This window comes from Arvicola amphibius, chromosome 1 (assembly GCF_903992535.2).
Source record: "Arvicola amphibius chromosome 1, mArvAmp1.2, whole genome shotgun sequence".
Classification (NCBI taxonomy): Eukaryota; Metazoa; Chordata; class Mammalia; order Rodentia; family Cricetidae; genus Arvicola; species Arvicola amphibius.
In genome coordinates this window covers 75,301,107-75,328,362 of record NC_052047.1, presented here as the reverse complement: position 1 = coordinate 75,328,362, position 27,256 = coordinate 75,301,107, and the positions used below count along the sequence as shown (strand labels likewise).

At 43.4% G+C, this 27,256-nt stretch overlaps 1 protein-coding gene across 3 annotated transcripts in view; it reads left to right on the top strand.

Annotated features, from left to right (window-relative positions):
• Ddc (dopa decarboxylase) overlaps positions 1–27,256 on the top strand; it is an 88,251-nt gene that overhangs the window by 30,648 nt on the left and 30,347 nt on the right. For all 3 annotated transcript variants that reach the window (XM_038323391.1, XM_042054788.1, XM_038323400.1), the window contains 3 exons: positions 3,511–3,645; positions 4,915–5,058; positions 24,435–24,501. In XM_038323391.1, coding sequence (XP_038179319.1) covers positions 3,511–3,645; positions 4,915–5,058; positions 24,435–24,501 — 346 coding nt within the window. The remainder of the gene's footprint in view (positions 1–3,510; positions 3,646–4,914; positions 5,059–24,434; positions 24,502–27,256) is intronic.

The window sequence follows — 27,256 nt, the reverse complement described above, 5'->3', positions numbered from 1 at the left end:
GAACCATAGTTTTCATAGCAAAAAAAAAAAAAAAGAGGCAGAAACTAATCAAAGACAGTGTGTAAACTGTGATTCGGAGTGTTAATACCAGCTTGCCCAGGCTCTTTGCTTATGACATTGTGTGGAGGTTTGAATGTTATCGTGGGTTAAACCATCTTTAAAGACAATCTCATTTTAAGAAGTTCCAGCCTTAGGTTAGGACTAATTCTGGCATCTCTCAGACTAGGCTTCAACAAAGCCCTTGTGAGTTCAACCCACTTAGTTTGGGTTGGGGAGTGGGGGAAGCAGACTTTCTTGTGTTTGCTGCAGGGAGCTGGCCCTTTTCAGCTCGCAAGGCTGATTGTCTGTAATTTGTGTAGCCTTAAAGAGCCTGGAGCCCAGTGACAACCCGAGAGGCAGCCTGCCTTATCGATCCCCTCAGAGCTGTAATCACAGCTTAGCATTGGCGCAGCAGTGGGTGTCTGAGCCGAAGGCACACCATCATTGTGAGGCCGGACAAATGAGACCTGCAAAATGGGTCTCTTAATTGGGTTTGAAAGCTCTCGTGGAAGAAAAGCTGCCAATTTCTTACCCTGTGTGAGGTGACATTTGTAAAACCTAGAAGATGAAAGGACCTTTCGGTTCAGGCCATCAGCAGCCTTGAGCATCCACTCTCCCAAAAGGTCCCTCCCACCTCAGAGCAGGCTCGCCATGGCAACCTTTGTCTGCCTGAAGCAAAGGCATCAGCGAGCCACACAAAGACACAAGGAAAGTGGTTCCAGGTAAAGGAGGCAGCAAGTGTGTGGGCTTAGCTGGATGCAGCTCAGGTCTGTTCAGTTCCCCACTTCTCCACCACGAAGCCCAATGGTCAGCCACTGCTTTCTTAACAAAGAACAATTGCTCTCTCTTTCTTCCCTCAGCAAATTCTCACTTGCAGAAAGAGACAGAGCCACTCACCTTGATGTTCAAGTGTGCCTGAAACGGATCTGTAATGGATCTGTAATCAGTGCTCAACATAATCTCAATAATTCAGAAATTATTTTTTTCACTGGACTATTTCTTAAATCATTTTTTTTTGTTGACAAAACAAAAAATTTTCTCTCAGAACGTGGACAGTGTCCACTGAGCTCATAGTGAGCTTGGCTTGCCTTGGTGTGGCATGGCCACTCACAATCATTCATTACAAAAGAAGTCCAATGTAGCTCTGGCTGTTCTGGAACTCACTATGTAGCTCAGTCTGGTCCTGAACACACAGAGATCTGCTTGCCTCTGCTTCCTTAGTGCTGAGATTAAAGGCGTATGCCACTACTTCCAGGTTTTTTGTTTTTTGTTTTTTTTTACCCTCTTTAATTTTTTTTTATTAAAAATATTTACTTTTCGGGACTGGAGAGATAGCTCAATGGTTAAGAGCACTGACTACTCTTCCAGAGGACCAGGGTTCAATTCCCAGCACCCACATGGCAGCTCGCTACTGCCTGTAATTCCAGGATCAGGGGACCTGACATCCCCATAGCAAAACACTAATGCACATAAGATAAATAAAATATAAAATATATATAGAGAGAGATTTATTTTTCATTTTCCATACCAACCCCAGTTCCTCCTCCTTCCCCTTTCCTGCCCCCTCACTTCCCCCTGCTTCCCACCCCCATACACTTCTCAGAAGGGATCTACCCACTTTCTTTGAAAAACAAAATGTGGCTAGAGAGACAGAGATAAGCAGGACTGGGATGCACAGGAGAAGGGGGAGATGCCGCTTCTGCCTTCAGAAGCTTGAATTTCCTGAAATAGCTGCCAGTCTGGTCAGCCAGGCCTCTTTGACATGGTCCGAAACTGTGCAAAACAACCACTTGTGAAAGTACAGCCTGAAGGGGATGTGTGAGTCACTCAGATGCTGAGTGAAGACCGTGGTCTATCTGTTTATTTGAACTCATGCGTTACTGCTGCAGAAATAGGAACACACGTATCTAGCTGGAAAACCTACCCCATTCCTCAGGGAACAGGAGTTGATTCAGAAGACTAAGTAAAAACAGAGGCTGGGAGATCAAAGTGGGAGATCATGATTGATGAAGGAGAAAAAATATTAATAAGAAAAAATTTCATTTCTGCACAATTCACTGGGCTGTACATTTATCTGGAAAATTCCATGCTCTTATAAACTTTCAGAATCAGCAAAAAATTCGATGGGTTTCCCCCGGGGATTTGTCTACGGGGGAAGCTGAGCAAAAAACGCTAGGAGGTACCAGGAAAGACTAAGTGGAGCTACGCTTTTAGCCATCCCTAACTCGTGCTGCAAGTCCAGGGAATGTTACAGAAACCCACCCGGAGATGAAAACCTTTTTAAAAAAGAGAGGATTATCTTACAAATTAAATGGGATAACACAATGGCTGCTGACTCTACTTCTCTTGCTCACCCTCAGGCTCCAAAGAGGAATTGCGTACAATTCCTTTCTACTTTGCTGAACTAGATGGTTGAGATTTCGTGCACTGGCTCACTAGGCCGGCCCCGCAATATAGCACAGAGCAAGACAGCTGAAACAACACGTCCATTGCCTTTGAGTCCTGGAGGCTGAAGGCCCAGAGCAGAGTGACAGCAGGATTGTTTTCCTGAAGTTCAGTTTTGAGTTTTCCGTTAACTATCTTCTCACTTCTGTCTTCCTGTGTCCGTCATGTCTGCTGGCTAGTTTCTTATTCTCAGGACAGCGGTCGGATTGGATGAGGGTCTACCCGAAAAATTCAATTATTACTTTAAAGGTACCCTCTGTCCCTCCTTCCTTCCTTCCTTTTCCTCTTATCTTCCTTGCTTTCAGCCTTCTTTTCTCATGGGTGTTTTGAGACAATCTCATACTGTAGCCCTAGCTGGAACCCAGGTTAGCCTTGAACTCACAGTTATCCTCGGGCCTCAGGCTTGTTAGTGTTAAGACTACATGTGTGTACATCATGTAGTATAGACCACGGCTGGCTTTAAAGATCTTATTTCTCTGATTACAGTACATTCTGAGATGCTGAGGCCTAGAGCCTCAATATGTGGAGTGCAGGAAGTGAGCGAGCACAACCCAGCCTGTTCCATGAAGGATTGGGAGAAACTGTCCAAGTCCACCTCCGTGTGTCAAGGAAAATGCATTCCTATGTTATAAGCAAATACAAATTGTTCCGTCCACATGCATAGGAACACAGAGCAGGGATTGGGCAGGGTGCCCTGGATCAGTCTCTTCCTCTGATGGAAGTGGAGACAGTGTGTCCCAGACCAGGCCTAAAGAACCCATGAGAGAACACCTGCAGAGTCTTGTATATGCTACAGGATCAGAATGTTAGCTCACTGGGACATAATATGGATAAAGCAATGTCAAACTAATTACAAGAGCTAAACCAGCCCCTGCAGATGTGAGATGCAAAAACGAGTGAATTTTGCAATTTCTGGCTCAGCTTTTAAAGGAAACTATGGACACAATAATATGTCTTCCAACAGTTTAGACAGAGGTTCTTGTGCAGCGTTTCTAATTTCATTTGACCTTTCTCTCTTGGATTCAGGGGAGTGCCAGCGAAGCCACCTTGGTGGCCCTACTGGCTGCTCGGACCAAAGTGACCCGCCAGCTGCAGGCAGCCTCCCCAGAGTTGACACAAGCTGCTATCATGGAAAAACTGGTCGCTTACACATCTGATCAGGTGAGTGTGCTGGGGTGGGCATTGGCCCAACACTCCTTTACCCCCCAACCCCGGAGCTGAATCCAAGGAACAGTTAGCATCATGTCAAATCCAAGAGCAGTTCCCTAGGGATCAGGAGGGGTGAAACTTCTTACTCTATCGTGGGAGCTTGATAGATCCAGTCAGAAATAAAGTACACATGTGGCAAGCCCGCACAACTGGCTGCTTACCATCTCTGCAGTGTGGAATTGCACTGTGCCCCTGTGGCCTGCCTTTAAAGCTCCGCTGTGGAAAAATTGGAAGTGAGGCTCCAACCTGATGCCAAATCCCAGCTTTGTAAATCATGTACATTCTCAAAGCCTATTTTTTTTCTATTAGCAAAAGGGATAAAAGCACCGTGCTTGCTGTGACCACTCAGTCCAACTTGTGGCTTGAGAGGACTGACTTGGAGTTCATTATCATGCTCATAAAATCCTACAGACAGAAATGTAGTAGTTTTAGCTCACTTATTTTATTTTCTTGACTTTTTGATTAACTATCTTATATTGTTCCTTTTCCTTCATTTTATTTTATTTTATTTTTTAGATTTTATTTATGTATTATGTATACAACATTCTGCTTCCATGTATGCCTGCAGGTCAGAAGAGGGCACCAGATCTCATTACAGATGGTTGTGAGCCATCATGTGGTTGCTGGGAATTGAACTCAGGACCTCTGGAAGAGCAGTCAGTGTTCTTAACCTCTTAGCCATCTCTCCAGCCCATTTTTCTTCACTTTAACCTTCCTAGTTGTTGGCTTTTTTATATTGTTGTTTGTTTCCTTTTTCAAGGCAGAGTTTCTTTGTGTAGCCCTGACTGTCCTGGAACTTACTCTGTAGTTCAGGCTGGCCCCAGACTCAGAGATCTGCCTGTCTCTGTCTCCTAAGTGCTGGGATTAAAGACATGTGTCACCACCGCCCTGCACATTCATTTATCATACAGCCCTGTCACCTTTGGTGTGCATATTGCTACATATTTAAATCTACATAGATTTAAAATCACACAAAAGAATGAAAAACTTAGTCAATAGAGAGCCAACGCTTCACCCTTGGGAGTATTTGATTCATTAGATTGAAAAGCAAGACTCCAGGATGCAAACCAGTCTAGGAAAGAGTTGACTTCATAAAGGAGGAGGAGAAGAAACCAACTCTGCCACCTTCGTGGGGCATCAAGAGCCCAGGCCAGGCGCTCTGCACGCTCAAGAGCCATGGGAACACACCCTCAGACTCAGCTCTACTTGTTTTCCTTGCAGGCACACTCCTCTGTAGAAAGAGCTGGATTAATTGGTGGAGTAAAGTTAAAAGCAATCCCTTCGGATGGCAACTTTTCCATGAGAGCTTCTGCCCTTCAGGAGGCCTTGGAGCAAGACAAAGCAGCTGGCCTGATTCCATTCTTTGTAAGTTCAATGCTTGTTGGATATGGCACTGTGGGATCAGATCCTCTGGGTTCTGCGTGGGTCTGGGGTAGAGTTCCAGGCATGCGTGACTGTGTGTGTGCGTGTGCGTGTGCGTGCGTGCGTGCGTGCGTGCGTGTGTGTGTGTGTGTGTGTGTGTGTGTGTACACGTGCGCACGTGTGTTCTGGGAAGAGGTAGTCATTGTCTTCACTTGTTGCAGTGATTTGAATGACAAATGACCCCTCTTGGGCCAGGCATTTGAACACTTGGTCCCCATTTGGTGACATGGAGTTTAGTTGGTGCAGCCTTTCACTAGAAAATGAGCTGTGAGAAAAAAAAGCTTTACACCATTTCCAGTTCACTCTTTCTGCCTCTTGCTTGAGGTTCAAGCTGTAAATTCTTGCCTTCCTGCCCCTGCCGCTATGCCTGTCACATGCTGTCAAGCCGACATTTTGGACTCTAACCTTCTGCAACAGTGAGCTCAAATAAAGTCTTCCTTCTCCCCCTTGGTCATGGTGCTCCATCACAGCAACAGAAAGTAACTAAGATACATGGCTACCTACAGCTCCTCGCACTCCAAAGGATGCCCTGAAGCTTACAGTCACACAATCAGCCATGGTCAAAATTAGTGGGCCACATGACAGAGTCAAACAATGTTGAAAGTAAGGAAGAGACTTCTAAGGGGGAATGTCAGAGGGAGAAAGGAGATTGGAGAGAATGGGGGCTTGGAAGTAACCAGAATGTGTTATATACATGCATGAAATTGTCAAAGGATAAAATTAATAAGATTACATTTAAAAAATAACCACTTGAGGCTTTATTGCCTGGGTTTGTTGCTCTCAGCTGATACTAAGAAGGTTCCTTTGTGGGAGGCTTGTGAGGAAACAGGGAATTACCCTTCCGATGTAAAATATCTGCCTAGTCAAATGGCAGACTGGCTCTTTTGTGCCTAGATATGCATTCTAGCGGGGGTTGCACCTGGAGTTTAAGAATTGCGTTCTTGACGTAGCCACAGTGCTATGTTCTGCCTGGGACTAATATGTCATGTTTGAAGCCATTGGAGTGTCATGGCTTTGGCTCTATGGATATTGTCTGGCTACAGATTGTTACCAGGGGAGCTTCAGGAATGCAGACTCCATGATCATTTTGGAAGCATGTCTATTGGTAGAACCAGACATAGATCATATTTAATAGCAAGATTCTAGTGTGCATCTGGGTTTCAGGAGGTTGTTCAGAAACCCCTTTTCCCTTTTATTTTCTAGTGCTGGGGAAGGAACCCAGGGTTTTTTGGAGTAGCCTTAATTAACTCCTCATGTAGGATGCCTACATCCAAACCCTATTATTATGATTTTTAGTAAGCATATAAAATAGCTGCCTTCCATGTGGATTTTTAAAACACCCTCAGTGTGAAGTGATGCATCCCCAAGCCTGTGCTTCACACCACTCCCCGGTCTCTGTCCCCATGTAATCCCCCTGTCTCATTAGGCTCCTGTCCACCTCACACCGCCTGTGTTCTACTATCCTCTTAGCCTTAAGCTCTTTATTTCTCCCTCTTTCCCCCACAGCAAGCCCTTCCTACTATCCTGGCTTCTCTAAGTGCTCCAAGGTAAACACACAAATCGGAAGATGGCTGCTAGGATCCAAATACAGGAGATAAAATGTGGCTGTAATCTTTCTGGGTCTGGGTTACCTGACTCCATCCACATACTTGCAAATTTCGTTTTTCCTTAAAGTGGAACGAAACTCTGCCGTGTGTAAAAACCGCATCTTCGTCAGCCATTGGTGAACTGAGAGGCGACGCATCGCATTTCCTAGCCATCGTGAGGAGGACAGAGATGGAAATGGAGGAGCAATTATGTCTGGTGTAGGATGTAGAGCCCTGTGGGCGTATGCCCTGGAATGATGTAGCTAGGTAACGAGGCAGTTCTACTTCTCGCTTTCTGAGAAACGTCATACTGATTTCCATGTCCCAGTGGTGTGAGTTTATATCCCCACTAACAGGGAGTAGTGTTCCCCTTTTCTCACAGCCTTGGAAGTATCTTTTGTCATTTATTTATTTTGGCCATTGGGACCGGGTAAGGTGAAATACCAAAGCAGTTTTAATTTGCATTTCCCTGACAGCTAAGGATATTTCTTAGCTGTGTGTATTTCTTTATTTGAGAACGCTCTCCCATGTTTAGCCCGTTTTTAATTGGGTGGTTTGGTTTCTTGATGTTTCTGTTTATTAGCCCCTTATACATCCTAGACACTGATCCTCGGTCAGATGTGTAGCTGGCAAAGATTTTCTCTATTCTCTCTATATTCTCTATGCTGCTCCTTCACTCGATGTCCATTGCAGCATAGAATCTTTTTAATTTCATGCTCTACAGCTTGTCAGTTGTTGGCCTCCCCCTGAGAAGTCCATGTCTCTGAGTCTATATCCTGAACTGTGCTTCTTATTGTTCTCTTTAGATGTTTTGAGTACAGCATTGAGGTCTTCTGTGCATTTAGAATTGATCTTTTTGCAGGGTATAAAATAAGGATCAAATTTCTAGGTAAGATGACACCCACAACCACCTGATTTTGGCAAAGATTAAATAGACAAAACCCCCATAAAGGCTGGAGAGATGGCTCAGACGTTAAGAGCACTGGCTGCTCTTCCAAAGGTCCCAAGTTCAATTCCTAGCAACCACATGGTGGCTCACAGCCATCTATAATGAGATCTGGTGCCCTCTTCTGGTGTGCAAGCATATATGCAGGCAGAACACTGTACACATAATAAATAAATCTTAAAAAAAAAGACAAAACCCACACTAAAAAAAAAAAAAAAGACCGCACCTTTAACAAATGGTGCCTGAAAAACTGGAAGTCTCACTTTTTTAATTAAGGGAGGCTTGCTGTTAAGAAGTACCTCCTTCCTCTGTAACAACTGCTACCCAGTTCTCTACTGATGATTAATCGCCAAAATTAATCACCGATGGATTTAAATGTTATTTACCATCTTAGTAATTGTTTTCTGTTTGGCTCGCTTATTTTTTTCTCTATTTTTTGACATTTTAAAAAATTGAGTGTTTTTAAGTTGTTCCATTCTCTTCATTTTTATCTTGCTGGTTATATATTATTTTATTATACCTCCCCATCACCTTTTGTGTGGTTATTAGTATACATTTAAACCTACATGTGCTTAAAGTCTACTAGACATTGCAATTTTACAAGAGCAACATAAATTTAGATAAATCTACCATATCAGTCCATTAACACCCATATGTGTTATATTTCTTACTTTCTTTTGTGTGAAAGACATTTAGAACTTATTCTAGTGATTGACAATGTGGTCTTCTGGCTTTATTTTCATGAAAACATCTTTTTTTGCCATTTGCTTTTGGAAGATAATTTTATTGATAGAATACCCTGGCAAAAACAACCTAATGACAGAGGGTGCTTTTGCTTTGCTTGGTTTTTAAGATTTTTATTTTATTTTGCATTTTACTTGGATGGACTCTGTGCATCGCTTGTGTGTAGTGTCCCTGGTGGTCGAGGTTATTGGGTCCCCTGAAACGGGAGTTACAGATGACTATGAACCTCTGTGTGGGTGCTAGGAATCAAACGACAGTCCTCTGGAAGAGTAGCCAGTTCTCTTAGCAGCCTGGCTGCCTTTCCAGGTCCTGCTTGAGTATTTTGAGCTCACAGTTCTAGGGCAGTACGTCCAGAGCAGTGACTGCATGTACACTCATGCTCAGATGGCTTTTCCACTTTGGACAGTCCAGCTGCCCGCCCAGGAAATGGTCCTGTTTACAATTACGATAGGTTTCCCATATCTGTTAGCACAGTCAAGATAATGCCCCACAGGCTTTCCCAGAGGCCCATCTCTCAGCTGGCTCTAGATCCTGTCAAGTTGAGGATCAACACAAACCATTAAGGCTGAGCATCGAATGCTAAGGAGGAAGCACATCTCCATTTGTTGACTTTCTTCTGTGATGTCTGGTGAGATGCCGGTTGTCCGAGTTAGTGCTGCCTGCAGGGAGATAAAGGGGAAAGTGGCATTCCTTTTCCTAGTGGCTTGTAGGATTTGTTTGTTGTCTTGACTTTTAGGCGGTTTTACCACGACTCAAAGAGAACTGTTTCTTGTATTCCCTCTATTTCCGTTTCATTAAGTTTCTTGAGGCTAAGGTGGATTCTGATACCAGTTTGGGGAGCTACCCATGGTCTTCTCATAGTTTATGTCTGTTCATTTTCTCCCTCTTTTCATATCGGGGCTACGATTACACGGACTTCGGTCTGTTCCCCTGAGTGTCAACTCTCTTGTATGCCTTTTTCTGTGCTTTCCTTCTTTAAAAAAAAAAAAAAAAAAAAAAAAACATTTGGTTCCCAGCGTCTATGTCAGGTGTCTACACTCTACTTCCAGGAAGATTGAATGACTCTGGCCTCTGTTGATGCCTGCACTCATATACATGTACCTATACGCAGACACAAACATATAATTTAAAATATAAGAGAAAAATCTTTTAAAAATGAAAGCAAAGGGACTCTATACCCATTTTGCCCCAAGTATTACGGGTCATATAATTGCTCTATAACACTACAACCCAGAAATTGGCCCTAGTTTACTGTGTTTGTATCTTTAGAACTATGGAGCCCCCCCCCCCAACTACTCAGTCAGTTAAACTACTGAAATGTTTGCTGGGCGTTGGTGACACACGCCTTTAATCCCAAAACTCAGGAGGTAGAGGCAGGCAGATCTCTGTGAGTTCGAGGCCAGCCTGGTCTACAAGAGCTCATTCCAGGACACGCTCCAAAGCTACAGTGAAACCCTGTCTCAAAAAACAAAAAACAAACAAACAAAAAAAATACTGAAATTTTTTTTCCTGAAATAATCTTATTTCTGTGTGGTTCCTTCCTTTACTCTTGCCTTCTTGTCTCCCATTATCTTCACAATCTGGTTTGTGTTCTAAGAGTCTGCAATATTGAAAATGTTATAGAAATAGGATGATATAGTGTGTGAAAAACTGAGATTAGCATCCTTTTACTCAATCATGTGCCTTTGTTAACCGCCCCCCCCCCACACCCAGGTGTCGCGTGTCTTCCTTTTTATACTGCTCTGCCGCAGATTTGGTACCAGGCTGTGTTTAACCCACGCCTTGTTCGCCCATCACCTACTGAGAAATGCTTTGATTTGCTCTCATTTTCCGACTACTGCAAATCAAATATCTGTGAATATCAATGCATAGGCATTTGTATAGAGAAATAGTCTTATATCTTTGGGATACATTTTTAAAGAAATTAACACAATGTTCTCTGGACTGACTGTCTTGTTTTGCATACCCACTATTTAGCTTGAAAAAATTAGATGCTTTTGCTTCCTTGCAAGTCTTTTGGTGTGGTCATTTTTTTTTATTTTACTTCTATCTAGGAGGGTAATATCTCTGAGGGGTGTAATCATTTTTCTGGTGGCTTTCGGTGTTAAATATCTTTTCATATGGATATGCACCATCCATCCATTTTTTTGTTAGATGTGAAGCCATTTCTTTTGTCCATGTTCTAAATGGTTGATGGAATTTTAAAGACTTTTTAAAGCGTGTGTGTCTATGTGCAGGAATATGTGTATGTGTGTGTGGATCTGTATGTATGAGTATGTATGGGGGTTATACATTTACCCCCAGAGTCCAGAGGAAGGTGTTGGGTTCCTTTGGAGCTACAGGTAGTAACAGGCGGCTGTGAGCTGCCCCATAACGGGTGCTAGGAACTGAAATTGGATCTTCTGCAAAAACAGTATGTGCTCTCAGCTGCCAAGTCATCTTTCCAGCCCTTATGTTGATTTTTTAAATGTTTTCATTTTAAAATAAAATTTTTTATGAATTCCCTGAGACTTTTGCACAAGGCACTCCCTAAAGAAAAGTTTCTCTTTTCAGAACTACTTGCATCTCTCTCTACTCCTAAACTTGTCTTGTCTTTTCTTTTTCTTTTTTAATAACCCACTGAGTCTACTCTGTTTTGCCCATGGGTGTGAGACCATCCACTGGAAGAACAGTTGACATACCAGGAGCTGCTCCCTTAAAGAAACTGACTCTCTCCTTCAAAAACCACCAATGTCAAAACCTGGGTTGATTTTTTTTTTAAGTAACAGATTGATTTTGATAGGGCAGTTTTAGGCTGCTGCTACCACAGAATACCTAACAGAAATAACTCAAGAAGGAAAGGATTATTCTGGAGCGTGGTTTCAGGGACACAGCCTATCAGATGGCAGCAGGGGCTGCTTGGAGGGCAGCTGGAATGTGAGACAGCTGTTTGATCATATCAGCATCAAAAAGCAGAGAGCTCAGGCAAGAAGGGAGCTGGCCAAGAACCCATAAGGCCTGCCCCGCAATGACCCATTTCCCATAGCAAGGCCCCATGTCCGGAATGTTCTACAACATTCTAAAGCTGTACGACCATCTGTGCAAGTGTTGAAATACATAAGCCTGTGAGGGACATTCCATAGTCAAGCCATAGCCCCAGTTCCCAGAAGAAAAATAGAACAAAAAGTTTCCATACTGATTTTGTGGTTTCCAGACGTCTGCTCACAGCCTTTAGCTTGTTATTATACTCTCTGAATCGTGTCTTCTGTCTTTGGTTAAACATATCTAATTTCAGTGAAGTGCAATTTATCAATTCTTCCCGCGGGCCAGGCCTTTGGTGTTATACGCAAGATGGTGAGAGGACTGTTTCCCTTCCCAAAGCAGTGTTAAACACTGCTGATAAAAAAGCAAGCTCACAGCAACAGCAAAACACTGTTAGTGTTAATGACAAAGTCCTGAAGAACTCCTTGCGATGCTCATTTCTCATAAATAATTAAACACACAGGCGAATGACATGGTTTGACTCCCTAATTAGCAGCCTTAGACTCCCTTTTGCTGCCTTAGCTGCAACAGAACCGTCCGTCAAATAGTCAGCTACCCTCATGCTAGCACCAGCCATGGAGAACATTTCACAGATGCCCTAGGAGAACTACAAGACAGCCAGCCTTAGCTGATTGCCCCGACTACTCCAGCGGGGGTTGATGGAAAGCGTTCGTGGCAGCCTTCTTGCTAACCCATGCTTCCATGAGCTCTGTATAACACCACAACCATTTTCACTTGGGCCAAAAAGAAACCACACCTATGCTGGCCTAGCAAAGGAACTACTGTGACCGGTGGTAAAATAGCAAGGCTGTGACTGATCCCACTGAAGTCTCAGTGGTGTAATTGGTGCTAAGAGACCAAACTACGTGGGGCCAAAACAAATGGCAGTTTCTGCCTAAATGCCTCTCTTCAGGCTGTGCTCCCAGGTTTTCCAGCCTACTAAGTGTATCAGCTCCGACGTACTCTCTTGTGCTGTCTTCCCTGGAGCTGCAATATTAGGGCCTAATAAAAAGATTCTCTCCAGTGGTTCCCCCCCCCCAGTAGTGTAGCCGAGCGGCAGAGAGAGAGAGAGAGAGAGAGAGAGAGAGAGAGAGAGAGAGAGAGCAGCAATGGTGGCAAAGGCAGCAGAGTGGCAGTGGCAGTGACAGTTGAGCAGGCCGGGCTGTGAAAGAGGCAAGGCAGCTGCTTGACAGCTGAGGAAGAATCAGATGAACAGTCTGAGAGCAGCTAGGGCGGGCTGAAGAAGGGCCCAAGAAGAGGGGCGGCAGGAGAGGGTGGACAGCTGAGACGGAAGGAGGATAAAAGACTAGACGGTGTCAGAAAAGAAAAACTGCAGGCCCTGGTTGCCAGAGGAATTCCAGAGAACTGTCAGATCTTTAGGACCAAAGGGCTCAGATGCCCCAGGGCTAGCACGTAGCACTGGGCAGGGTATGGGGTTAAGGAATCCCAACTTCCTTGGCCTACACAAGATCTGTGACACTGGTTGCTGTCAAGAGCTGAGAAATCCTTATTCTCCCGCTGCCCACAAACTTCAACCCTAATTACAACCAAGGGCTGAAAAATCCCAGCTTTCTAGGCTTACACAAGGGCTGGAGCACGTACAGGGCTTAGAGTCCCAATATCCAAGGCATGCATGAAGACTGTAACACTAGAAGGTACCACCTGCTGCTGCTCCCACCTGCTTGCTGCCATCACTCACGGCTGCAAAACACCAAGGGGAACAAAAGCGCCCAGAACTTGAAGGTTGTCTCCTTGGCTACACATTATTTCTGTATAAACAGAACAAAAGAACTCCAGCCAACTGATTCAACACCATGACCAGATAGATTTTCTCCAGAGTTACAGTCTAGGAGCTTTGTAGTTTTCTACTTTATGCTCAAATTTATCATCTACTTTCAGCTGATTTTTGTGAAAGAAGGAAAATGTGTTTAGAGTCCTTTGAGGGTGTGTGTGTGTGTGTGTGTGTTGTGATGGGCCGTTGTTCCAGTGTTGTCGGTTGAAAAATTACACTTCCTCCATTAAACAACCATTTTTCCTTTGTCAACGCTTGGCTTACATGTGTAGACCTATTTCTGGTCTGTTGGTCTGGCCTTTTCTTTCTTTTTCTAGAAGACCACATTGTCTTGGTTATTGCAGGTTTGTAGTACATTGGCTAAGGTGGAATCAGAACTCTGATATTATTGTTCAAAAATAATTTTGTTGTTTTTTGAGGTTTTTGACTCTTGATTATAAATTTTAGATTCAATTGTCAATATCAGTCATGAGACTCATGGCTATTATCACGTTGATCAATGGAGCAACCAAGGAGTCCAGTTGGGCATGGTGTGCTATTTTTTTTTTTTTTTGGAAGTTACTGACTACAGACACAATTTCAATACATTCAGCTCTACTGAGATTATCTATTTATCTTTATGCAATATTTACATTAAGTCTTTCAAGAAATTTATGCATTTCATTTGAGTCTTTAAATTTGTGGACACTGAGCCCATGGTATTTCCTATTATTTCTTTAATGTCTATGAGATTAGAGCCCATCATATTCTTTATTATCATTCCAGTGTCAATGAGATCAGCAATGATGATTCCAGTTTCAATTTTAATATTAGTAATTTGTGACTTTACTGTTTTGTTTTAGCTAATATGGCTAGAAGGCCATCATATTTCTTGATCTTTTCAAAGAATCAAGTTTTTACTATTTTCCATTTCATTGATTTATTGACACTTCTTTCTATTTTCTTATGTTCATTTTGCACTTAATTTTCTTCTTTTACTAGTTTTCTAAGGTGATCACTTGGGCAATAGATTTTAGATTTTCTTTATTCAAGTAGATGCATTCAGTGCTATAAATCTCTCTCTAAGCAATTTCACTTGGTGATAAATTATCTTGAATTGTAGTGTCATTTTCTACGAGCTGAAGTACTTTTTAGTATTTTTTTTGAGAATTTTCCTAAGACATTTAGAAATGGGTTTTATGATTATTCAGAATTTGGGGTGTAATCTAGCTATATTTTGGTCACTGATTTCTCATTAAATTCCACTGTAATTTAAGACTATATCTTGTACAATATCTATTCTTTCAAATTTATTGAGATGTGTTCCATGACCCAGAAAGTGGCTTGAGTTAGTAAATGTTCCACGTAAACATGTGAAGAAGATATTCTATGATCATTATATGAAGTATTTTACAGATTTAATTAGATCAAATGATTGATGGTACTTTTCAATTCAAGTACATCTTTATCAAATTTCTGTCTCTTGGATCTATCTGTTCCTGGTAGAAGAGTATTAAGAGTCTTTAACTGCGAGGGTTGGCTCATCTGTTTCTTTGTACAGGTCTATCAATTTTTAATTCCTGTATTTTGTTGAGGGATGCATACCAATAAGGGCTGTTGTTTCCTTGGGGGAACTGACCCTTTGGCATCATGAAAAGTTCCTCTTTAGTTATTGCTATGTTGTCCCCACTTTATCCTCTGTGAATTTTTTTTTAAATTTTGATTTAGGGGAAACACACATAGTATAAAATACATTAACCACTTCCAAATGTGTTTTTCAGTGCTGTTTAGTACATTAGACCTAAGGTTTCAGCTGTATATCACTGCCATACTTCCATGAGTTTGAAAAGTTTGGAGTCACACTACTGTAGGCCAGGAACCATCTGGTTGTCTGTTATGAAATATGAACTTTCAAAATAATCATTGTTATTGTTTTATTCTAGAAGCTAATATTACAACTCTTCTTTGCAACTCTGCACCTGCATGTGCACCTTACTAAACTAACAAATGTTCAAATGATTAGTATATATGCAATCATTACCCTTTGTCAATGCATCAAATTCCTTTCTTCTCACAAGATTGAAATTTTGTGTCCATTAAATAAATAGTAACGTCCACTCCCTTAAGCTCCTGGAAATCGCTTGTATTTTGTGTGTCTATGAATTTTATTCTTCAAGTACCTTAAAATACCTCTTTTCATGAAGGATATTTTTCACTTAGCATAAGGTCTTCAGGGTTGTTGTAACATATACCAGAGTTTGTAGTCTTTTATTTATTTATTTATTTATTCATTATGTATACAATATTCTGTCTGTGTGTATGCCTGCAGGCCAGAAGAGGGCACCAGACCCTATTGCAAATGGTTGTGAGCCACCATGTGGTTGCTGGGAGTTGAACTCAGGACCTTTGGAAGAGCAGGCAATGCTCTTAACCTCTGAGCCATCTCTCCAGCCCCTGTAGTCTTTTTTTTGTTTGTTTGTGTTTGGTGTAGTGTATGCATGTCCATGTGCATGCGTGTATGTATATGTAGTAGTATGTGTAAAAGTGTCCTTGTGTGTGGACGTGTGGAAAACAGATGTCAGTGTTGGATATCTTTTTTCGGTTATTCTCCATCTGAATTTCTGAGACAGGGTCCTTCCCTGAACCTTGGAGCTGGGTTAGGTGATGAAGTGAGCTCTAGACACTCACCTGTTCTCACCCCCTCCCCAAGCTCTGGGATTACAGGCGCATACCACCACACCCAACTTTTTACATGGATGCTGGGGGTCAAATTCCAATCCTCATGCTTGCATGGCAGATACTTTACCAACTGAGCAATTTCCCCAGTCCGTCTATTCTTCCTAGTGATGATTGATAGGAAAAGACTTACTTCTGCCTTTCTAATTTCTGTCTATGTGGTGGATAATATCCCCTGTCCTATTTTGTTTTCTGTTGCAGTGATAAACACTGACCAAATGCAACCTAGGGCTGAAAGTGTTTATTTAACTTACACAACCCAATCACAGTCAGTTTGAAAGGAAGTCAGGGCAGGATCTCAAGTCAGAAACCTGGAGGCAGGAAGTAAAACAGAGGCCATGGAGGAATCCTGCTTACTGGCTTGTTCTCGTGGTGTGCTCGGTTTTCTTATACAATCCAGACCTTCTGCCCAGAGGTAGCAACTCCCATAGTGAGCTTGGCCCTCTCACATCACACATTAATCAAGAAAATGCCCCCACAGACTTGCTTACAGGCTAATTTGATAGGAGCATTTTCTCAGTTGAGGTTCCCTATTCCCTTGCTTGTGTCAAGTTGACAAAAAACTAACCAGCACACTCTCAAATTTCCTGCAGTACTGGGCTCAGTTTAATTTTTTTGTAATGAAATGTTTACATTCAGTATATACAGTGGGCTTGTGGAAAATGTACAGAAATGAGAGGTTTATGCATTCAGATGTATTTCATTATCCACAGGATACTGTTTCCAGGATGCCTGTGGATGCTCAGGTGCCTTATATGAAAGCCCACCGTATGCGCATATAACCTTCGTGTCTTCCTATGTATTTTAAGGGCTTCTGATGTCTAAAGCAATGCCTACACATCATTTTTTATTCATGATTCGGCACATGATACTTCATGCCCAGCAAATAAAAGTGTTTCTTCTTGGAACTTTCTAGATTTTTTTTCCTAATATTTTTAAAATTTCACTTTTAATTGGCAATAGTTATTTTTGTACAATATATTCTAATCATGGTTTCCCCTCTCTCATCTCCTCCCAGTTCCCCCACCTCCTCACCTTTCCAACCCCACACATTGTTTCTCTTAAGAAAACAAGCAGGCAAATAATACTACTAAAAATAAAAATAACAAAATAAAATGAACAAGCTAACAAACAAAAAAGAAGGGCCAGGTGGTGGTGATGCACACCTTTATTTCCAGCACTAAGGTCGCAGAGACAGGTGGATTTCTGTGAGTTTGAAGCCAGACTGGTTTACAGAGGGAGTACCAGGACAGGCACCAAAGCTACAGAAACTGTCTGGAAAAAAAAAAATTACTACTGCTAATAAAATTTAAAAAAAAAAAAGAAATGAGAAACAAAGAAAGATCACAAGAAATACTTACACACGCATACCATAAAACCACAAAATTAGAAGCCACAATATACAAGAAAGAAAAAAAAGAGTCAACATAAAGCAAGATGAGACAAAACAAAACGAAACAAAAACCTTCAGAACCACTTTTGAGTTGACTTTGCACTGGCCGTCTCCTGCTGCGCAAGTGCCTGCCCTTAAGTGTGGTTTTGTATGCCCAGTGAGACTAACTTTCCCTTTGCAAGCAGTTGTTACTTAGAGCTAGATCATTAGCCGTGGGTGGAAGTTCCTGTGTGCTTCCCCAGCTCAGTACTGAGACCCTGTCTAGTTTAGCCCTGTGCAGTCCTGTGAATGCTGCCACAGTCCCTGCGAGTTCATATATGCATTAGTCCTGTTGTTTCTGGAAGACACTGTTTCTTTAGTGCCGTTCATCCTCTCTGGCTCTTACCAACCTTTTTGCCTCCTCTTGGGTATAGGGGTGTGATGGGGTGAAGACCTCCCTTTTAGAGCCGAGTGTCCCAAGGTCTCGCACTCTCTTCACACTGTCCAGTGGTGTTAGCTCCTGTCTACTGCAGGAGGAAGCTTCTCTGATGAGGACTGAGCAAGACAGTGATCTATGAGTAGAGCGGGATGTCATTAGGGCTCACTTTATTGATACGTTCATGTCACAGAACAGTACTGTTTGGTTTTTCTCCTAGGTCCGTGGCCTATTTAGTCTCAGATTCCTGGCCACCTAAGCAGTGTCAAGTTGTTAGAACTCAACCTCAAATCAAACCTCAGATACAGAGGGTCAACTGTATTCGTGTGCTCAGCTGGAGAAACCAAATAAGGAGAAGCACTGAAGTGAAGACTGCGCAGTTCATCGAAATAGAGTCCAGATTTATTTTCATGCAGGAGGGGAGAGAGAAACAATATGCCATTTTTTTTTGAACTGTGCTTTAATGAACTAAACTGGAAAAAATATTTGAGGAGAAAGAACCTTGCCGTTTTTGCAGACAGAAGTCACAGATATCACCAGTCCTATGCATTCACACAAAGGGAAGTGTCACAGTTTATTCAAGCATTCAAACATTTGACAAATGCTTGTATCTCTGTGTACCTTTACCAGCCCTGAGGGTATCTGACCAACCATCATCTATTTCCTCTTGGAATGGTTTTTCACGGCAATGATATAGATATGCCTGGTCTTTGCACCATTTCATGATAACTATAAATACAGACAAGAGTAGAAGATGCCATGTTGAAGGAGGCCGCTTGTTTGTTTCCTAGCTTCTTATTGGCTAACTCTTACATATTAATTTTACCCATTTCTATTAATCTGTGTATCACCACCTGGCTGTGGCTTAGTGGCTAAAGTTTCAGCGTCTTTCTCCAGCAGGGCTACATGGCTTCTCTCTTACTCTGCCCTTCTTTCTCCCAGAATTCAGTTTAGTTCCCCCCACCCTGCCACCCCCGTCTACCTAAGTTCTGCCCTGTTATAGGTCCAAGCAGTTTTCTTTATTCATTAATGGTAATCACAGCACACAGAATGAACTCCTACATCAATGCAATCAGCTTTGGAGAGGATCAATAATGCCTTTGTTGCCAAGCAACACTATAGCAACTATATCCTAAAAGTTGGACAGGCAGAGATTCCTGGTACATTTCATTTTTTTGTTAAAGGAATGAGGACTGACAATGTTCATCAGTGTGAACGAGTACAGGATATTTGAGACAGTGCAAATGGTTTGCTATTTCAAGGTGCAAGCTTGGGACTGTTCAACTAGGACACAGCCTTTTGTCCCAGAAGGAAGGAGCAGTAGCTAGGCCTTGTTCCCTAATGCTCCGTGGTGGTCAGAAGTATTTGCATGTGTACATGTGTGTTACAGGTGTGTTATCTTCAGTTTATGTCAAGAGTTGCAGGCCCCTCAAGCTGGATACCCTCTAGTTAGAATAGAGGCATATTTGGCAGAGTCTGATCTGCCTAAAAACACTGACTTTGTCCTTCCATGGACCAGAGTCCTACAATAAAGCGTCTCTCTTTCTATTTTCTTCATGATAGTTTGCTTCTCCAATAAAGCCAACCTAATAACATCAGCAAAGGGCAATGCCCGCAAGGCACGTACGTGAGGGAAAAGGGCTGGCGGGGTGGGGACAGCAGGGGAGGAGGTCACACAGGCTCTGTCACTAGCAGAAAGGCCGCAGGCTCTGAAGATAGAGGTTTGCTCTGGCTCCTGCCCCCTCCTGCTGCACAAATGTGATTAGGGCTCTGCAGAGCACACTGAAATCAGGTTAGCGTCACTGAGCGCTGCTGAGCCGGGGTAATCAGAGCCTGGAGCAGAGCAGGTGCTAGCTTTAATATGGCTTCTGAGAATTAGGACAGGCTGACTTGTAGCTGTGTGGCACGTGGACAAGCCATTAGAACACTGTCCATGCAACCCCCTGATGATTCGCCATCTTAGGTCTCCCTGCCTGTTCACAACTCTCCGCACTTCAAGTGGACAGGGGTCCGTGGCAAGCACTCGGGACCACTGTCTCCCAAAGGTGTGGATAGTGGTATCAGCATTAATCTGTCCCTGGCCACGCGCTCTTGGACGAATACCTACTCTGGCATCTTCTTTATGATTGTGAGCCCATCTAAGGCCATTGTGATGATCTACTCAGGAGACACTCAGAGCAACCAGACTTCACCAGCGAAACATTAAAAACAGTCGCTCATTTCTTATTCTCCAGCAAGGCTCCTTCCAGAACAGGGAAGAATGTTATTGTTTGTGTGCCGTTGTTTCAAGCTCATTATAAATAAATCAATACTTTGTGTGCAAATCTAAGAACGAACATTTATGTTGACCAAAAGCTCATCTCAGGCGATAAGCAGTAATCATATTTGGCAGAAATCATCCTCTATATTCTTTGTGCACCCAGTAATAGATAAAAGCTGATTTTAACAAGCAAATGTTTAACATGTCTGAATTTAACAGCAGAAATTATTGTACTTAGGACAATTAGTGTTTCGATGAGAAAATGAGATGAAGCTTAAGCAATTGCTACATTACAGTCATGTCATCTCTAAGAGACACACATGGAGACGATAACGCAGTATTAATGTCTCGAGTCAATCTGTTTTTACTGAAATTGCAGTTTTACCCAGACTAACACAGATGAAGCATTTTTAAAAGTCCTATGACGAACCGACCTAGTTATCCAGGTACCTAAAGCAAGGCATTTTAATATTTAGTTAAATATCAGGATGCGATTACAGAGAGCAGAGAGAAGCCACCCGTGTGCCTGAGGCCCACAGCGTGACTCATCTTGTACAAATGAGGCAAGGGTGGAGAAGGTTGAATGCATGAAGTGAAGACACCAGGTTGAGATTTAGAGGAGTCTGAAGCTCCAGGAAAGCCTGGAAACAGGGAGCTTGGAAGCCCACTGGTACCTTGCACACTGGACAAGTCCTGTGCCCATTATTTTACATTGTGAGTGAGGTAGATGGGGCCTGGCAAGCAGTCCAGTAAGGCAAAACAACTGGGCTTCATACCCGGGGCTCTCTTTCTCTCTTTTGATTTTTGTTCTTTTGAGAGAGAGAGAGAGAGAGAGAGAGAGAGAGAGAGAGAGAGAGAGAGAGAGAGAGAGAGAAGCATTTATTTTTTGTATATGTGGAGGCCAGAGGATAACTTGCAGAAAGCAACTCTCTCTTTCCACCACAAGGGTCCTGGAAACCAAGCCTAGGTCATCAAGCTGGGTGGCAAGAAGCTTTACCTGCTGAGCCGTCTTCCCTGCCCTGAGATGGTTTTCCTACATAGTCCAAACTGACCTCAAACTTGAGATGTCACTGCCTCCACCCCTGAAAGCTAGAATAGCAGCCTGTGTCACCACTCACGGCCTTTATTGCTTTTCTGATGCAATGATGTCCCTAGAGAGCCTTCCTCTTCTGAATCAAAGACTGAGTGGCAAATCCAATATTCATATGCTATTTATATGCGCACTAAACAAGGAAGAGCCTCAGTGAGGTTCTTTCTTCAGGGTGCTGTCTTCCTGTTTACCTCTGAAACAGCCAGGTACCGAATAATTAAAGGCAGCCTGAGACTCTAAAATTTAGTCAAAGCAGCTTCTCTTTGCCTGCCTTGTCTGTAACTTCCCATGAGTACCAAGGGAAAGGCCGCATGCCCCCACATCCCACAAGTCCTGGAGTTTCTGCATGTGTCCTCTATAGTCCACCCCACAGCACAACAGGCTCCTCTTCCCTGGGGCTGTGAATAAGATAACAAACTACCTTCATGGGGTGACTTCATCATCTGCTGAGTCACCAGACACACATTATCGCAAAGCCTGTATTTAAATGCTTGCCTCTGTTGAGCCTGAGGCCAGGTCTGTTAGGAGCTGATCTTTGTGGATACAGATGGCTGTTAGAGAGAGAGGCTGCTAGAGCCCTGCCAGCACCTGCCTTGCTACTCTCTCTTACAACTGGGGACAGAAAAACTCTGTCCCTGGTAGTCCCCCGTAGTACTCAGTAGTACTCAAAGGTACCCGATGAGAAATAGTGCCAAGTATCTCCACCCACCCAGGCCTCTCTGTGAGTAGCAGGGCCCAGGCAGTCGAGTGAATGACCCACAGATGCTGGGTTACCCAGCAAGACAGTAGAATCTTGCTGAGAGGCAGGTTCGGCTTTCAGAACAAAAAGAGGTTGTCATCTGTGTAATGGAGCCAGAAAGGCCGTTCCAGATAACTATGCCTGAATTTCTGACCTGCCGAAGTTAACACTTGGGTCCTGCGGTGTAGCTGATATTATTGGAGCAGGGGACTTGACACAAGGGTGCAAACTTTGTTCAAATAGCTTTGTGTGACACTATTTCTGGAGAGACTTGAACAGTTATGCACCCTTGACATTTGATGTGCTCTGGACACAAGGGTGCACGAAATTTCATGTTTCCGTCAAGCCTGAGGAGAAAGTTCACTCTCTCAACACCATGGCCTCTATGAATCCGGCTGGGCCTTGGCTTTCATAAACAAGACTTTTTCTTGTCATTTGGACCTTGTCAGTTCAGCAAATACATTTTAGCATCTATTGCAGGTCTAGCAAGGTACAAATTCCCATCAACATAAAGACCTGGCTTTAAGAACATTGTGGGCCTGGAGAAGGAGACAGTCACACAAATGAACACCATGGGTACCAGCATCTCAAGGCACTGAGAGGATGGATTTTACAGTGAAGTCCAGGTCTTATTTCACATTGCATGACCCACAGTACTCCATGTTTTCTCAGAATACTCTTTAGCATCATGGCCAGCACCAGTAGAACTTTCTCACAGAGCTTTTGAAGGTTGAAGCAAATCTTTGATTTTTTTTTTAAAATATAATTTATTTATATTTTACATACATTGGTATTTTGCCTGCATGTATCTCTGTGTGATGGTGTCAGATCTTGGAGTTACAGTTAGTTGTTAGCTGCCATGTGGGTGCTGGGAATTGAATCCAGGTCCTCCAGAAGGGAGACAGTACTCTTAACCACTGAGCCATCTCTCCAGCCCTGAAGCAAATCTTTGAGAGCAATGGAATTCTGGATAAGAAAAGTCCCAGAGGGGCTGGAGAGATGGCTCAGAGGTTAAGAGCATTGCCTGCTCTTCCAAAGGTCCTGAGTTCAATTCCCAGCAACCACATGGTGGCTCACAACCATCTGTAATGGGGTCTGGTGCCCTCTTCTGGCCTGCAGGCATACACACAGACAGAATATTGTATACATAATGAATAAATAAATAAATAAATAATTTTAAAAAAAGAGAAAAGTCCTAGAGTAAGGACATAGAGGCACACTCTTGAACAATGTTCTGATGTGTGGGTCCACACCTCCACACACCCCAGCTGGCCTCAGTATGTGTCACCTCTGATGTGCTTTCTCTGTGCTTTGTATACATACATGCACACTCATGCACACACCAAAATGGGTGAAAATATCTAAACTCTTGATTCTATGGGAACTATGTTCTTATCTCCAACAGGTAAAGCTGATGAAGTAGCATATGGGAATTCACATGACTAAATTCCTTCATTTCTATTCAAGGAACCATTCCCTGAAAACTTTTTATAGGTCAAATGTGAGTTCATCTGCCAAAATCAGCACTTCCTAGCCTCACAGGGCAGAGCTCAGACTGGTGTATATTTATGGTAGAGTGTGTGTTTGTGTGTGTGTGTATGTTTTGCCTGCATGTATGTGCGTCATGTGTGGCCTGGTGCCCATGGTGCCCACTGGATCCCCTGAAACTGGAGTTATGGACAATTGTGACAAGCCACGGGGGTTCTGGGAATCACTGGGAATCAAACCTGTGTCTTTTATAAGAGCAGCAAGTGCTCTTAACTGATGACCCATCTCTCCAGCCCTTGTATTATTTTTTTTAGGTAGGGCCTCTCACTGAACATAATGCCCACTGTTTTGGCCAAGTCAACTGACCAGAAAGTCCCCAACATCCACCAGTGTCTGTCTCCCAATGTTGGAGTTACAAGCATGCGGGGCCATGCCTAGGTTGTATTTGTAAGCGAGGGATTTGTTTTTTTTTTTTAATATTTATTTATTTTATTATGTACACAATATTCTGTCTGCATGTATGCCTGTAGTCCAGAAGAGGGCACCAGACCTCATCTCAGATGGTTGTGAGCCACCATGTGGTAGCTGGGAATTGAACTCAGGACCTTTGGAAGAGCAGTCAATACTCTTAACCACTGAGCCATCTCTCCAGCCCCTAAGCGAGGGATTTGAACTCAGGTCTTTTGCTTATCTTTCCAGTCCACAGATGAGAATGATGTTCATAGGTTTGCTCTCTTTTTCTGCTAAAATACTTTAACCCAAAGATTAAACACAGATTCATGGGTTTCCATCTCCACATAAACATTCATTTGCATTGTGCCTGGGTTATCCACTGGCAATGGCTGTGGAAGAGGTGCTGGGTTATAAAAATGGCAACATGGGGGGCTGGAGAGATGGCTCAGTGGTTAAGAGCATTGCCTGCTCTTCCAAAGGTCCTGAGTTCAATTCCCAGCAACCACATGGTGGCTCACAACCATCTGCAATGAGGTCTGGTGCCCTCTTCTGGCCTTCAGGCATACACACAGACAGAATATTGTATACATAATAAATAAATAAATATTTTTTAAAAAATGGCAACAAGGGAGATAAAATGTTTTTTTTTTTTTTTTTTTTTTTTTTTTACTTCCTAGGTGGTTGCTACACTGGGGACCACATCTTGCTGCTCTTTTGACAATCTCCTAGAAGTGGGACCCATCTGTAAGTATCGGATTCAGTTTTTTTTTTTTTCTTGTTTTGTTTTTTTGTAAAGTATTCTTCCCATGGAGGGGAGGATTTAGCCACCCTTTCACTCTGAGCTGTGCTCCTCCTCATTAATTCTAATCATCTTGATTTGCACGCCTCATCCTCTATTCACAATAATGTAACCCCATTGACTTAAATTACAAACTCAGAGTTTGAACTAATTGCACAACAGCTGAGCTTAACAATACCAACATACTATTTGAAAGGGAGAAAATGTCCAAGTACTTTGTGGGAATATAATGCTTAGGAAATAGTGGCCATGCTGAGGCAACTAAACACCCCAACATTTGGAGCAATTACCCCAACATGAAGGTCCTGTGTGTTCATGGCATTCATATGGCATGGCATAGTTTGAATCCAGTCTTTTATCATGCCCCCCTTTTTTTGTTTGTTTTGGTTTTTGGTTTTTCGAGACAGGGTTTCTCTGTGTAGCCTTGGCTGTCCTGGCACTTGTTCTGTAGAGCAGGCTGGCCTCGAACTCAGAGATCCATCTGGCTCTGCCTCCTGAGTGCTACGATTAAAAGTGTGAGCCACCCCTGCCCAGCACATTTTTATCTCTCTCTCTCTCCCCCTTAGTTTTGGTTTTTCGAGACAGGGTTTCTCCTGCGTAGCTTTGGATCCTGTCCTGCTACTTGTTCTGTAGAGCAGGTTGGCCTCGAACTCATATATATCTGTTTGCCTCTGCCTCCTGAGTGTTGGAATTAAAAGTGTGCACCACCATTGCCTGCTACATTTTTATTTTTTTTTTAAAGAAAGTAAATTATTGTAAACCAGGCAGTGGTGGCGCACGCCTTTAATCCCAGCATTAAGACAGCAGAGGCAGGCAGATCTCTGAGTTTGAGGCCAGCCTGCTCTACAGAGCGACATCCAGGACACCCAGGGCTACATAGAGAAACCCTGTCTTTAAAAACCAAAACAATAAATAAATAAATAAAACAAATAAAAAGTATTGTGGTGTGCAGTAATGTTTTCAGTGAGGGTAAACACCAGTTAGGATGGCATATGCTACACCCTGGTGTGTACAAGCACACTCTACGATGCTTTCCCAATGACCACCTTGAGGAATGATACATTTCTCAGACTGCCTGTCATTAAGCAGCATGCGGCTCTTAGTATTGATTTATCAAATCAATACCATCAAGCTAAACTTCTACAGAGAATGCTCCATTTCAGATAATTTCCAGAGCCCGTGCTCTTTTCCTTCCTCCCTCAGTCAGGACATTTTGTCTTTCCCGTTGAGACTAGAATTCTTTGCTAGCTGCAAAATGAATAAACGCCTGTGTTTCTAGAGTTTCACCTTTGATGCGAGCGCTGGGAACTCAGCAGGCCTTGGAACTCATTCTACGGCACCAAGGATATATCAGCTCATGAAATTCACTCCTCTCTGTCCCTCGGGGATGTGAAGGCTCGGGTGGAGCTGTCCCTAGCAAGCTCTCTGACCTCAGTCCTTTGACTGGTGCCAGACATCACGCCACCTGCTTGGCATCTGGCTTCTTTGTCAGCCTGTGTGGGCCAAGCACGTTTCCCACCTCTCCTAACCCCATTTGCTTGTGGTCTCTTCTCAGGATTGGGTTCTTCTCCCCTGGGTCTATTCCTTGGCCAGCGGGAGACAGGGATGGAGGTAGTGCAGGCACTCTCATGTGGTGGTGGTGGGGGCTGGCCATGACCTTAAGCAGCAGAGGAGCTTATAGCTTACAGCTGCATGTCTTAAATCTTGACCTTCATTTTCCCCTATCTAAAAATTGGAAAGAAAAACGACTCTCATAATGGTAAAACAGTATTTCCTTCACAGCGCAGCTCAGGGGAGTTCACGCAGACAATGGGCTGTAGGAAAGGCATGTACTACGTGTAGAACATGCTTACACCGCCAGGACTGTGAGGCTAATCACCAACCATGAGAAGTGGGGTAGACACAGCCTTGCCATTCCCTCGGCATTTGGCTCCACCTGTGATGAGCTATGGCACAGCTGTGATTATTACTGGCTAAAGGCAGCCACACACAGCAGGCTGAGAACACACTGAACTAGCTGGCCATCCCCAGCTATGGCTGTACTGTGGGCCTCGTTAGCTGCAGACCTTCACAAGCTCAGCCAAGCTAGTCGAAGTCCTCTGACTCAGATGTCAGGCCAAGGACTGAATGTCCTGGCCAACAGCCGGCTGATGTCATTCCCCAGGGCTATCGGATTTAAAGCACTGAAGTCTTCTGCCAGCTAGAGCCTACAGGGCTGCTATCCCTGAACTCAATCTGGCTCCCCACAGGAGCAGGAAGATGACAGCCAGCAGGTGGCCCTTGCCATGAGCGCTCACAGTGCTGGGTGATTACAGCTCAGGCTGCCCTGCTGTCCTGCAGCTCCCTCTGTCAGGCCAGTCTGGTGCTGTGGCAGAGCCTGATGTGTGCTTTGCTGTTTTGGGTTCAATCCCAGAGATTGCTCTTGGGACAATGTCGGGGGTGTTGACAAGGCCAACATCAAGCCCTTTCATGCATGGCCAGTGTTCATACTGGAGGGCAATATTACTAACCAGTGGTAGTGTCTTATAGTTAAGACCTTTGTAACCCATTGTCTCTAAACTGGTGCCTTTTATTTAGCTGTCATTAATTAGAATGCTTCACCACCAAGCACTGTGTTCTGAGCTGGCCTTCTCCTATTGGTTAAAATAACCTAGTCATGACAACACAGAGTTCTCCACTCACCACCTCTCAGAAGATGAC